The sequence below is a fragment of the Ziziphus jujuba genome, chromosome 3 (genome assembly GCF_031755915.1).
Source record: "Ziziphus jujuba cultivar Dongzao chromosome 3, ASM3175591v1".
Lineage (NCBI taxonomy): Eukaryota > Viridiplantae > Streptophyta > Magnoliopsida > Rosales > Rhamnaceae > Ziziphus > Ziziphus jujuba.
Window position 1 is genome coordinate 33,997,338 of NC_083381.1, and position 14,927 is coordinate 34,012,264.

A 14,927-nucleotide genomic window follows, 5' to 3' on the forward strand; every position below is an offset into this window, starting at 1 on the left:
AAGCATCATTTTCTTTCTTCATTTTTGAAATTTTAATTAGTTTTATGTTTAATTTATATATGTATAAATATTAAATATATTAATTAACAATATGAAAAAAATAATTAATCTATTCTTTTAATTTATTTATATTTCAATTTTAACTTATTGTTTTTTTAAATTAATATAAGTTTGACAAAATTATTTTTTTAATAATTTATAACATCAAATGAGTGTCGTTTTTAAAACAGGTTCTTTTGCACACTGTATCAGTGTATTGTCCAAAAGCTAACGGCACAAGTAAATAAAAAAATAATATACAGCCTGGTTTTTGAACCCCATAACTACTTATATATCCTCTTTTCAGTCCTAGACAGCTAACAGAGAGTGGCAATTCAGCTTCCAACACTAACATGGTCAAACAAAATGGCTTCAGAAGAATATTCTGCTTTGAAACTGTACACTGTTTGATATCATTGCCTGACAAGACTAGAACATAAAATCCAACCCTACTCGTCTAAAGACTCAGGCATGATTTAACATAATGTACACATTCATCTTCTTATTCATGCATTCATGAAATATTACATAAAATTTACATAAACTTCAACAATTTGGAACCTATGCAAGCACATCTACATACAATGTCTAAAAATATTCCGACTTTCGAGCTTTCCACAACCAAAAACTACCTCAAGAGCAAGATTCTACCTTCCTGACATTAGATCGACAAGAGCTTGGTTTTCGTAGAAGGAGCCGACATCCCAATCTTCGGTTGAAGATGACAATGTCATTAGGGCAACAACGATAGATCTCATACTTGGACGTAGTTGTGGATTCTCGTGTGTGCAAGCCTTGGCAAGTTGGGCCATCTGCAAACAGATCAACCACCACAGTTTTCTTAGACTGGAAGTAATGAAACTTAAAAGCAATATGTCTATCTACAAGATGGTTTTTTACCTTACGAACAGCATCAATAGGGTAATTGTCTCCGAGCCTTGGGTCAACTAGTTTGCAGAGATCTTCCCTAGGGTCAGGTTGATTGAGGACATCCTCAAACTGTAAAGGATGGAAATCAAACATATGCTCAGAATTTATTTCCCTCAAACAAATTATGTGAAGACCAGAAGAAGCAAGGAATTCACAAGATTAATTATGGAAAAAGAAACTAATTGGATTAAGTAAGGTTGCTTAGTAAATAAGACATGGCAAGAGTATTAACTAAAGCAACAAGGCCCTTTGACTCAGCAAGGGAACCACCCTTCACCACAGCTTCCTTTGACGAAATAAGTTCATAAAGGACAACTCCAAAAGCATATACATCCACTTTGGGAGACACATCGCCATATTGAGCATATCTGCAATCAAATGCTGTACAAGTTAATTTTAGTTGGCCCAGGAAATAAGAGTTTACTACTAGTCTGTTTGTTATTATCATTATTGTTTGCCCCAGAGAAAAAAACTTGTCTTGGTTTGAGAACCAGGACCTAGAATTTGGACAGGATGGCCTATAATATCAAGGGCATTCCTTGTGATTTCACAGAAATAACAATAAAATCTTGTCTCTTTCCCCATGTTAGAAGTTTGCTGGATGAGTAAATGCTAAATGGCAAAGACATTAAACAAAACATTTCCACTTTTACTCCAGCATTTTTTTAGAAGGAAAAAAAAATAAAAAATAAAAATAGCATATCCAGCACCCAAAATCCCCATGCTGAAATATACATAAAGAGCCCCACGGCATCTATTGCAGCAGTAGCCAGGTAATAAGCATCGACCTTTGTGTTATTTAACAAATTAGCAGGCCATATTAAAAGCTTGATATGTATTTAATATTTAAATAACTTTACTAGATCAAGCAAAATTTCAACCGATTCAATCATTATTTTATTGGCTGGGGAAGAAGCCAAAAACATCTAGGCAATTAACTCATCGATGATATAATAGGGTCCTTCCAGCAGATTTAATCCTCCAGAAACTGCAAATCCTACCTCTTATTCAGCATTTGCTAGTCATCTGCAAATAAATAATAAAATAATTACTTACTCAGGCGGCATGTATCCAAAAGTTCCCACAAGACGGGTTTGGAGTGAAGTACTTCCAACTTCAGTCAGTTTCGTTAGTCCAAAATCTGCAACCTGCAATAAAAATATTTTAGTGCAACTATGTGAACAGGCTTTTGAATGGTCCATTGTGAAAATTAAGGTAGCAAATCAACCTTTCCATGGAAGTTCTTGTCTATCAATATATTAGCTGATTTGATATCACGATGGATATAAACAGGAACAGTATGCTCATGAATGTATTCAAGACCTCTTGCTGAATCCAAGGCAATCTGCACCCTACTAGACCATGACAAAGGCTCTCTTCCTGGTTAAATGCAAATATATTTGTCAACATTCCTATAAATGCAACATCACTTTAAATCCTAACTATCATTTGTCTTACCTGAACCCCGCAAATGTTCACTTAAGTTGCCATTCTCAATGTATTCATATACTAGGAAGAGAGAACCTTCAACACAATATCCAATCAAGCGCACCTGCATCACTTGTTAATTATTATAATTTATTGTGAAGAAGATTATTAATAATTAATTTTCTAAGAGATCTTTAGTGCTCATCTTATTTTCATAACCTACGAGAAATAATAGGAATCTTCTAATCAAGAATCCTTTTAACAGAAAACTATATTTATCCATTTGACTCTTGTATTGTTGCTTCCTTAAAAAGAAACTGGAAGCATATATCATACTCGAAGGACAAACATCTGTCAAGAATTACACAATAACATAATTCATTGAACTCATTCACTTAGGCTCTAATACCACCCATAAAACCCTAGCAGTAATCTAAACTTCTCATCCACAACAACAGTGGATTCTATTAACTAAATTCACTTTTTATGCATTTATCGATCCCTGATTGCCTGGAAGATGAAATTGATGATTGCAAAGAATATACTGACCTTGAAATTACCATGAATGATATGATTGTATACCTATTGTGTAGATGTGGTAATTTAGGTTACAAATATGGCCTAGTTATTTACTAGGCCATCCAAACCAATAAGGAAATAAACCAAGAAAACTAACCCAAATAATTAAGAAATTCCATTTGAAAATTAAATATCTCTAAATAGTAAAAACCAGACAACAATTAAATCTAAATTGTTAGGATGTATCGATAGTAATGGAAACCCTAACATCGTAACTCGCCATGACATGGTGTTTAAGTCCTACGGTAAATAGAGGATGCATGTACAAGTGCTTAAGTGTCAACATGTGCTATACTGCCCAATCGTACCAAAGCCTAGTGACTGGAAATGTAGTGATTTGATAGGAACTCTACTGCTATAATTTGACTCTGATTGGATAAAGTTATAATAAAATTTGGGGTTTTGGCGAATGGTTAGTTATACCTCACATGGGAAATATGTTTATAACATTTTAATTTTTTTTTTTAATTTTTTTTTTGTGTGTAAATATGAGATCAGTGTCAATTAGTTCTACAAATTGAGCTATTCAAATAGACACTTAAAATAGGCCTTCTAGCTAAATAGGGAAGTTGTCTACAAATATATGCTTCAGTATTCTAAAACCTGAATACACAGACTTTTAAATCAAGATTCCTTATTACTTTGAGTTACCACCATCCTAAAACTTAAGCTGGTCGAAAACATGTCCAACCATATGTCAAGCTTCAATACATGAAACACAAATTAATCCCCCTCAATGCCCTCATAGTCATATGTAGGCCAGCCCAAAACTTGAACCATACATGGAGTACAGGTGCAAAATGAAATTAACGAAAATGCTGGGTTTACAAGTTTAAGCACATGACTAGTTAAAAATTTATGCTCTAATGCCATTTTTAGTCACCAGTGGGCCTAATAACATATATGAGAAAAAGAAAAAACCCAAAAGCATATCAAGCTTTAATATGCGACTAGAACAAATCAACATTTGGAGAGAAAATGCCTTACCAGGTTCAAGTGATGCACACGTGTTAGAACTCTTAGTTCAGCCAAAAATTCCTTTGATGCTTGCATATCCATCTTCTTGATTGCAGCTTTCTGCATGGGCATATGGGGAAAGAATGTTTGGGAAGGAAAAATAATAGCAAACATAAATAATTAAGGCCTGGGAAACTTGATTATTAAAAGAAACAAAAAAGGGGCCCGAGAAAGTTAATAGGTGTGCAATTATAAAGTCTACTAAGCTGCTTTCAATCCCAAAAATTTAAGCTAGCAAGGACAGGATCTAATTATGCGTACCCAGCCAACTCAACATTCACCAAAAACTCACACGTATGCTGTCCAATAATGGGTAATTTTTTACAATTTTACTTTTCCATATTGACTTCTATTAGTCTTTATCAAGTGTGTTCCCAAAAAAAAAAATTATGTCAATTCCTTGAGTGTAAAAGTTTGCACCTTTTGTTATATGAAAGTATTGCATTAATTTTCTATTCCCTAAAATAATATTGATTTAAATTTTTGGAATAGAGAGTCCTCATAACTCTTTAGGGGTAGTGCGGAAGAAAAAGTTGAAAGGAGAGGGCATGGAGCTCTAGCCTTCATGTGTTTGGTTGACTCAGAAAAGGAAGAAACTGTTGCAAAGGTCAGGTCCATGTAACAGCATAAAAGTCCTCTCTTACAGCCCTTTCTTCCATCCCACTTCTATCCCTTTTTGAAATAAAATATTTCGACAGAGGAAGGAAACAGAAACTCCCACACCCTTCCTTCCTCTTTTATTGTCAACCAAATGACGAAAACACAGTATCCTTCATCCTTCTTTACCCCTAGCTACTACCATATTGTGTGTTCAAATAGAATGCATGAGTGCATGACTCTTACTTGACAGAAGAACTCAGAAATGTTGAAAGTTTTCTATACAAATTACAAATTATGTGATATACCTAATATGAGGTAAAGTAACTGGCTTTCAAAATCAATGCAGAAAATGAATAAGAATATTTATGGCAACAAACCTCGCCTCTTAGCTCTGCATAGTAGACTGCCCCAAAACCACCTTCACCAATTTTACTAGCCAAACTGAAGTCGTTAGTGGCCTGTGCAAGTTCTTCGTATGAGAACTCCACTGATTTGTCAATGGTTATGCCAGTAATACCTGCAGCAGCACCACCCGAACCAGTTGATTCCACAGCTTTATGTGCAGTGCTTCCAACATCTAGATCCAAAGGGGTGGAAGGAGAAAATAAATTAGCAAAATCCAATATAAAATACAACTGGTTTTCTGGTCTTGGACTGTATAAAAGCATAAGGTAGTAACATAAAATGAACATCCAACTGCATGAAAGAAGGGATGGAAATTCTATAAAATACAACAGAATACACTCAAGAAGGAGAGACCAAAATTATAAGTAGCATACCCTGGGCATCATTAGAAGACTGATCTTCGTATGCGGGAAGTAATTTTGTGTCTGCCTTCTTCTTTCGGTAAAAATAGACATATATACTACCTGCTAATATTAGCACTGCAGCAATAGCTGCCACAGTTATGCCAGCAATAACTCCCCCTGCCAATGCTGCTCATGAAAATGCAAAAGCATAAGATTCCAATTGGCTCACCTACATTTGTGTCAGAATATAAAAAGAAGTTTTGGAGAAGACCAGAGCACCTGAGCTGCAAAAGGGAAGAAAAAGTTTTGTACTCGTAAAATTTTAACGATTTGTAGAAGAAATAAAAAAAAGTGAAAATATAAAGAAGTAGTAGCATTTGTTCGTGTATTATAGGGAAAAGGAACAAGGAGCTACCTTGCATTTAGTGGCCGATAGCTACCATTTGCATCTGCAAATTAGAAAGAAACAAAAACTTCTATGAGACAAGCTTAAAGATGTATAGCCCTCCAAAAAAGTGAATAAAGATGAAGCAAATTTTCATTTGTAGTTTTCTCTAACAGTTGAACATCCAACTTTTCTAAACTGCGTAATGGCTCCACCAGTGAAGGTACTGCACTACTCACCATGTCAACTAGGATTACAATCCAAAAGGACCCCCAAAAAAAAAAAAAAAAAGAAAAAGAAAAAGAAAAAGAAAAAGAAAAAAGAAAGAAAAATATATCAATCATTTGGCCTATATCTAACACTGTTAACTTTCTCTTTTCCCATTTATGAGTGCCACCATCAAGGTTAAATTAATTATAATCAGTGATACACATTGACAGACACTATAAAAGACAACTTATTAATCTAGATAGTAACGAAAACACTACTTTATCCTACCTTAAAATTTTCTACTAAAAAAAAAAAAAAAAAATCTACCTTATTTATAAATAAAATAAAAAAAAAAAAAAAAAAAAAAAAAACTCATTTACATTTCAATAAATTTACCCACCCACTAGCGCTTTCAAATGTTACCATCTATCCATGCATCAAAAATTCATCAGCTCAAAAAGCACAATAATAATAATAGAAGAGGAAAAAAAATAAAAAAAAAGACCTTTGCCGGGAACATAAGCAATGCCGCTCCCTTTGCCAAAATCCACACCCTCGTTATATCTCTGTAGCAACTGGGGGTCAATACTCTCATTGGCCGCAATCGATTCCAAACTGTCCTCTTCTCGAATTGGGTACGTGATGAACAACCCGTATTCCTTGGAGATAGCGCTATCCCCACACGAACAATTCACAGTCACATTGATTTGGCCATTATCAGGTATGTTGTTGGGGTTATAGCTGTTGAACTGTGTCAACGCATCGATTGTAGTCAGATTGGCGTAGTAGGTCTTTGCAATCAGTTCGTACGTATTGCCTGAGCTGATGTTGTAGAGGAATTCGTGGCCCAGAAATTCTCCTCTGATACAATCACATGAGAATGGAACGTTAACTCTGATAAACGATGGGACGCGGTCTTTGTCCGATACCTTATCTTTGTTGAAGCTGACTATGGTATCGGGGTCTGTGCCTAAGACTTGGCCGATGAATGAGAAATTTGATTCCGGCCAAACGTAGTACGAAGCTAAAGCCAGGCCGCAACCTTTGCTGCATTGGGATTTGACCGTGAAGCAAAGAGAGACCAACACCAAGAACCATAACCCACTTCCGGGTTTCATCTGAAATTACAGGGGAAAATAAAGAAAAAAAAAAATCGAAACCCTTTTCAGAAAAAGTTTCAAATTCGAAAACCCAGATCGAAAAATAGTTTTTCTTTCGAGAAACTTTGAACCTCAAAAGCAAAAAATGTTAGAAACTTTGAGACTTGAAAACACTGGTAACCTTGTGGATGGAGTGGGGAAGAATACTGGGATTGCTAGTGTGAATGAAATGATAGGCGCAGTACTGCAGTCGGTTTCAAAGGATCAGTCGGCGCATCCCAATGAAGCTGCTTCTTGGAATACGAGAAAAGGCCCGATAAAATAGCATCCTAATAATTCCACCCAGTTTCCAAGAAAATGATCGGCACACGTTTAGAAGGAAAGAGGGAGATAGGTATTTGTGAGACAAAGATTGAGTTTTTGAACCTTTTATGCAACGGAATATGGGCTTCTTAAGCGCCACCACTGACCTCTTCTATGGAGGACTTCCCTTTTTCCGATGCAAAAACCCAGCAGGCATTTTGACTTTTTTTTTTTTTTCCCTCTATTATTATTATTTGGAAAAACATAATATATATATATATATATATATATTTTTTTTTTTTTTTTTCTTAAGCGCCACCGCTGACTTCTTCTATGGAGAACTTCCCCTTTTTGAGACGCAAAAACCCAGTAGGCTTTTTTGACTTTTTTTTTTTTTTTTGGCCCCCCTTCATTATTATTACTTTTTTTTTATTTACACTTTCATTTCTCCTGGCAAAAACATAATATATATATATATATATATATATATAATTTTTGCAATTATTAATCAATTAAATTAATAAGTATATATAGTTTATATTTATTGGTGACTAAAACAGTTTGGTTTTTAGATTTTGGAACATTCTCATCCATCCAACCGTCTGTGACATTTCCTTGAATCAAACTTTTTTTCTTTTGAGGGGGGTAATTATTCCTCGGAACAAATATATTTTCTTTTCAACATTATAAATAACTCATATCATTTATCTTTCATTTAACTCGAATTCAGATTTTGATAAACATAAATAGAAATACTTAACCACTCTAAAGCTATCTATTTTGTCTATTTCGAATCAAACTTTTTTTTTTTTTCAATCTTTTTGTTAATTATGTTGTGGTTTTTTTTTTATGCTTTATTTTGTGTGTGTGTGAATAACGACCATAATTGAAGTATGGAAGTTCATTTTCTTAACCAACCTCATAAAAAAGATATACGATTCAAATACCATGGTTGGTTATCAGAATTTTTATTTTATTTTTTCCTTTTGGTTGCTGGAAAAATGGCAAGCTCAAGTTAAAAAAAAAACACTCTCTTCGAATTTTTTTAAGTGAAATCTTTCTTCGTTGGATGGATGGAGTTTGGGAACTACTATTTCGAGTGCCACACAACGTGAGCAGGCATTTGGGCTAATCCCCACATCGAGTCAATTAGAAAGTCCAAAGTCCAAACTAAATTGGGTTATGCTGTCCTAGGCCCATTGACATTTTATTTTGTTTTTTTTTTCTTTTTTGTTGACATAGATTACGGATAGGGACATTGCGGTTTGTTGAGTTTTTTTTTTTTTTTTTTTTTTTTTGGTGGTGAATTTTGAAATGAATGATTTGTGAGTGTTTTACTCTTTCTTTTTTTGTTTTGTTTTTTTTTTTTTTTTGGGTGCGGGTGTAAAGTGTACCAAGCAATATTGTAGTGTTACTCACCAAAAAAAAAAAAAAAAAAGGTGATATTGTAATTTTTTTAATTATTTAATATGCTGAAATGTGGTTTCTTAATAGAGAATTTTGGCAAGGGCATAACCTTTTCAACTGTTTCTTTAACAACGGATTTTGATTTTTCTTCTCCATAATATAGATAAATTGCCGATGTATGTGAACTCTTGTGCTTATTTTTTGTTAATTTATTATTCTTGTCTATTTTATTGCTTCTTTTGAAAAATATAATAGATATATATATGGAAAAAAAAAAGAAAAAGAAAAAACTCAATGTATGATATCCAAGTACAAACAAATAGGTTAGAAGTGTTTGAATTTTGACAAAGAATGTACAAATTCGAGCAGCACAATTCTTTGGATCAGTAACGAACGAGTATATCAGCTTTGCACGAAAGGAGGCTTGAATAAATCTAAGAAAGTTAAATAATTACATGTGTTAAACCAAAAAAAAAAATTAAAATAAAAAATTAAAGAGTAAACAACGTGGAAATGAGAAAGATTCAATATTTATTGATTCACTCCCAATTTATAAAAAAAACGTGAAAAGTAAAAAGTGGTTGATTACCATTTAACGTTCCATGTTTCATGGTGTAAGAACTGGTAGGAGTTTAATTTTCAAATACATTGAATAACAGTCAATTGCTTTTATTTAGTGGAGGGTCAATTTTCCACCAAAAACATGTTTTATATTTATTGTATGTTGTCTAATGTTTCTAGTGGAGACCAAAATGTTGGTTAACTTTGGATTTTATAGGGTGTTTGAATAGTAATAAAAATAGTGGGAATCTAAAATTTATTAAAAAAGTAATTTTTTTTTTCTATTTGGATAATTTTTAAGAGAAAAAATTTGTAGCTACCAATGAAAAATAAATCTCGTAATGTGAAAAACTGATAAAGAAAGTGTATCCTACTAAATACATTAAGTAATAGTCAATTGCTTTTATTTAGTGGAGGGTCAATTTTCCACCAAAAACATGTTTTATATTTATTGTATGTTGTCTAATGTTTCTAGTGGAGACCAAAATGTTGGTTAACTTTGGATTTTATGGGGTGTTTGGATAGTAATAAAGATAGTGGGAATCTAAAATTTCTTAAAAAAGTGATATTTTTTTTTATTTGGATAATTTTTAAGAGAAGGAATTTATAGGTACCAGTGGAAAATAAATCTCGTAATGTGGAAAACTGATAAGGAAAGTGGATCCTATTAAAAATGTGTCATTCTCAAATTTTCAGAAAAACTGATATTACTTATTTTTTTTAAATATAATTTTATCATTTAATTTTAAAATATAAATTTATTTAATTATTTGTGAATTCTATTTTTGTCTATAATTAACCAAATACTGTAAAAAAAATTCTAAAAAAACTCATTATCAAAAAATTAAATTCCAAAAAACTGACTTCCAAAAATTAGTTTCCTCCAATACTTTCCTTTTTACCAAACACTCCTATTAAGCTTTTTTATCAAACCGGTATCCAAATTTTTTTAAAAAATATATATCATATTCCCATACATATTTATGTAATTTTTCATTAACTTTTTTAGTACTATTTACTTTTTTATTGCTGATAATATTAAATTTTGTTTGAGAAGGTAGATAGTGTCGATGTTAAGGATCTTTATTTATATTTATGAAAGTATAAATTAGTTTGTAAAATAGATTTATATATAAAAATAAATAAAAAACATTGAATTTTGTTGATATTTGGTTTTATTTCACTACACTTATTATTTGTTTCTTTTTAATAAAATGCATTTGAAATGTAAATAAAATTCTGACCATAAAAAATATATATTGCATCGGTTATAAAAAATAAAAAGAGAACAAGTCACGTGGATTGACCGGGAAATTTGGACAATAGTGTTTTTATTTATGGTAAACGGGGAAATTTGGATGATAGTGTTGGCGGATAATAAAAGAGATAATTCCATTTTACCCCAAAAAAAAAAAAATAAATAAACTTTTTACGTGGAAAAATGAGATGCCACGTGTTTGAAAGTGCATGGCTCACGTGCGTCGGCCATCCACCGATAAAACCGGTCCCAGCGTGTGTTTTTCTTTTAAGGCAACCTTATCCAATGTTTCAAGCACCAAACGACATTTTCAACCGTTCGATTTATTTCCCATCGACTACTGTTCCATGATCGACAGTCAACAATGTCCTAGGGGCATTCTCGAGTCTAGAAGGAAATTTATAAACTTTTTCTTTTTATCTAATTTTATAAAAATGATATAAATGGAGCTTTCTTTTCACTCCATCCTTTTTCTCTCTAAAAAAAAAAAACTCAAAAGTGAAGCGAGCTTTCTTAGCTATAGAGCCAGAAAAAATATATAATTGTTTTCACTTTGTGGGTATTTTTTTTTGTTTGGTGGGTGGGAATCTGATTGTTTTGGTGTAAGATTTTGAGAAGAAAAAAAGAAACATCTTCTTCCGATGGCAGAGGTTTTGAGCAAAACCAATTTGGTTTCTTCATCATGGCTTCACAATCGTCAGCGGCAAAGTATTTCATTTTTTCCGAAGAGTTGCAAGTTCAACAATAAATCGCCGGCTTCTTGTTCTCTGAAACTCAAATCCAAGGCGTCATCATTTTCGTTTTCGTCAAACAGCGGTTTTTATGGCAAAAGCGTTGTTCTTCAACAAGATGAAGCGATGCCCAGAAGAGGGATCTCCCTATCCCGAGCTTCTGTTACCAGTTCTCAGGTTGGTTTTGAATCTTAAATCTTTGTTCTAAATTCTGTGATGGGTCTTGATCTTTGCCTGGTTTTGATTGATGGATTTTCTCAAAGATTAAATCTTTGATGTTTTAGATTCACGGATTCTTGTTTTCCCTTCTTTTATTTATTTATCATCATTTCAATTTTGAAGAATTAATCAATTCATATTTGTGCTTTTTTCATAGTCATATTGTTTGAAATTTTCAGACGACTCTTAGAATTGGGAAGGCACAAAAATGGTGGGAAAAGGGTTTGCAACCAAACATGAAAGAGGTAAATTCTGCGCAGGACCTGGTAGACTCCTTATTGAACGCCGGGGATAAGCTTGTGGTTGTTGATTTCTTTTCTCCTGGTTGTGGAGGTTGCAGAGCTCTTCATCCCAAGGTAATATTTTTGTTTTGAAAAAATATTGAAGAGAAAAATCTTTCATATTTTGGTCAACCTAAAAATTGCAATTTGTGTGAATAATTAATATGTTTGTTTCTATTGTTGCAGATATGTCAATTTGCAGAGATGAACCCAGATGTTGAATTTCTTCAGGTGAACTATGAGGTTCACAAATCCATGTGTTATAGCCTTAATGTTCATGTTCTACCTTTCTTTCGCTTCTATAGAGGCGCACATGGCCGTCTTTGCAGCTTCAGCTGTACTAATGCTACGGTCAGTTTATTATTCTCTTTCTCTACACACGCCATTTAATTGATTTTCCCAATTTGTTGTGCTTCTTGATGAATCATGATCTGTGCTATGTTTGGAAAATGGATTTTACCAAAAAAAGCAACAAATAAACAAACATAGCATTGATTTCAATTCCATATTAAGAAAGTTTGGAGTGCAATATCTTGTTTTCTTTTCCCTCCTTTTGTAATTAGGATTCATATTTCACGAACCCTGACCAATTTTCTTCTTGTCGTGATTGGTTTTGCAGATCAAGAAATTCAAAGATGCATTGACCAAGCACACTACAGATCGATGTAGCATTGCACCCACAAAAGGGTTGGAGGAGAAAGAACTCCTCGCTCTGTCTGCTAACAAGGATCTTAACTTTAGCTACACACCCAAACCAGTTGAATTTGAGCCTGTCCCAGCAGAGCCAGTGTCTGTACCACAACTAGAACCATCTCATTCAACCAAAGAGTCAATTTCGACAAAAACTTTGATGTTTCCTCGAGTTTCAGAGGACAAAACATTGGTTGCTTCTGGCAGATGATGTGGTCGGTTTTCACCATCCCCATTTCCCCACTTGTACAGTACTTGCTAGCTTTGTGAGTTTTCTTTTTCTTTACATGTAATATTCATATCAGAAAAAAGAAGACTGAGTGAATACTGTATGTTTGCTCCCAATTACCCCCATGGATTTTGAGGTGGTGTGGATCTTTTTTTTTTTTTGGGATCCTTGCCTGTTAAATGTCTAGTGTTCTGAAGAGCAACCTGTATTATGATTGTTGGTTTGCTCTTTTATGCTATCGGAGGAAAGTAGTTTTGTCTCCTCCTTTGTGATTGTAAAAAAGCTTATTCTCATATTTAAGGATAGAAGATCCTTTTTTCTTCAATCTGATGCAATTTTGATTATAGAACACGGTATGCGTGTGAGACATCTGGTTGATGCTTCTGATTTTTTTTTTGTTTTTAATTTTGTTTTTAATTATTGTTATCATTATTATTATATTTTTTTTTTTTTTTCGCATTTTAAACCTTCACTCGGTTGAAAATTGAAATCTCAAATTCAGTATATGGGGAATTGAGGAAATGGATAATAGACGCGGTATGTATTTGTCGTGAGGGATAAAGTAAGTTTGATGATATTTTTGAAGGTAAAAAATAATAACAATAAAATAGATGTAGAAAGAAAAGGAAAATAAAACACACACACTGTTTTTGGTAAATTGTCGTATGTGGGAACGATGGGTGTTGTAAAACTTAGATAAGACATTGAATTGGTGTCGTTTGTATGAGATATCATATTGCGGTGGATGATGGTGATTTCATTTTTATAGCTTTTTTGGGGTGATGTTTGGGGAAGGTAAAGAGTAATCCTATATCGTATGGCTTAGATAGTGGAAAGGAACAAGGAAGAGATTTCTTTTTCAGTGTGCAAAGTAAAAGGTTTGAAAGCAGTTCAAGGATCTTGGGGGGATTGATTTTGGTCCCACAGAGATTTTGAAAATATGAAAAAGAGAGAGAAAGAGTGGACCACAAGAGAAGCGATAAAGAGAAAGAATGGATAAGTTTGAATGTGTTGGTGGGAAGCAACAACGTTACGTGGTGTTTCTTGGTTGAAAGAAAAGGAAAGAAAAGAAAGAAAGAAGGAAAGAAAAATGCATGTGGTGGGGTGGGGTTTGAGGGTTTCCCCACTTTGAAAGAAATGTTTGAAGCATCTTTAAATAAGGGGGTTGCCATGTGTCCATCTCCATTTCCATCACAAAACAACTTTGGTCACCGAAGCCAAGCACACGTTACCTACTTACGTGTTATCTAAATATCAAATTTTGTTCCAAAAGAATACAAAGAAAGATGCTTCGCATTATTATTCCCTCCCTGCCCTCAAACCGCGTTTTCGTTTCAAAGATGATATTTTAATTATTATTATTATTATTGTTATTATTATTTTAATCCACAGTGACCAAAGACCTTTTCTTGTAACTTTTTTGGTTTTTGGGTTTTTGGTTTTGATTTGTCAAACAGCTTTTACCTTAATGGTGTGTAATCGAGCTTCACTTTTTTTTTTCCCCTATTCAAGTGAGATAGTTGAACTCAAAACTCAAAAAATAAAAGCCATCTTAAACATTTAAAGTTGAAGCCATGTATAAAAGTATTCACTTATCATTAATATGTGTTTGTTTGAGAATGGTCCTTTGAAATATATATATATATATATATAACCATCACCAACCAAGTTATTAATTTTACACTTAAATCATTTTTTTCAGACATACTAAAGAAGGGCGCTCATTTGTTATTTTATTATTATTATTAATATTATTATTATATTTTTTGAGAATGGAAAAGAAAGGATTGTTATCAGTTCGATGATATAATATGTTGGTGTTGTCCAAGGTAATAATAACTTTTACAATATATTATAAATTAAACCAGGAGAGACAGAGAAAGAGAGTGAGTTTTCTCAACTTTGAAAAGTTCAAAATTTGAATCCGAATAGATCTACTATTGGATATTTAAGTATTAGAGTCTAATCCATTTAAATAAATTAAAAACAATATAAAAATAAAATTTAAAGAAGAAAAGGTTCTAAAAGCCATTAATTAAGACCCACAACTATTGAACCAATTGAAATTAATTAAAAAAAAAAAAAACAGTTTCTTCTTTCGAAAAATGTTAAAAAAGCTTTGGCTAGCTGTTCCGATAGACCAAACAACGAATATTTAGAAAGGATAAAAACAATTTCTTAGAGGTGAAAAGGATAAAAACAAAGAAAAAA

The 14,927-nt window shown here is 32.9% G+C and overlaps 2 protein-coding genes across 2 annotated transcripts; one reads left to right on the forward strand and one right to left on the reverse strand.

Moving 5' to 3' along the window:
- Positions 1 to 396: 396 nt before the first annotated feature.
- LOC107406309 (lysM domain receptor-like kinase 3) lies at positions 397 to 7,593 on the reverse strand. The gene is made up of 13 exons (XM_016013420.4): positions 7,219 to 7,593; positions 6,443 to 7,055; positions 5,758 to 5,791; positions 5,622 to 5,626; positions 5,373 to 5,528; positions 4,971 to 5,170; positions 3,964 to 4,053; positions 2,428 to 2,521; positions 2,198 to 2,349; positions 2,026 to 2,117; positions 1,202 to 1,337; positions 940 to 1,038; positions 397 to 851 (listed from the first exon to the last, which is right to left on the reverse strand). Exons 2-13 carry the CDS (start codon positions 7,053 to 7,055, stop codon positions 687 to 689), a joined length of 1,836 nt encoding a protein of 611 aa, XP_015868906.1. The 5' UTR covers positions 7,219 to 7,593; the 3' UTR covers positions 397 to 686.
- Positions 7,594 to 11,023: 3,430 nt separating this feature from the next.
- LOC107406308 (thioredoxin-like 1-1, chloroplastic) lies at positions 11,024 to 13,041 on the forward strand. The gene is made up of 4 exons (XM_016013419.4): positions 11,024 to 11,474; positions 11,696 to 11,872; positions 11,984 to 12,148; positions 12,417 to 13,041. The coding sequence occupies exons 1-4, from the start codon at positions 11,208 to 11,210 to the stop codon at positions 12,696 to 12,698; spliced, it is 891 nt and encodes a 296-aa protein (XP_015868905.1). The 5' UTR covers positions 11,024 to 11,207; the 3' UTR covers positions 12,699 to 13,041.
- The last annotated feature ends 1,886 nt before the right edge of the window (positions 13,042 to 14,927 follow it).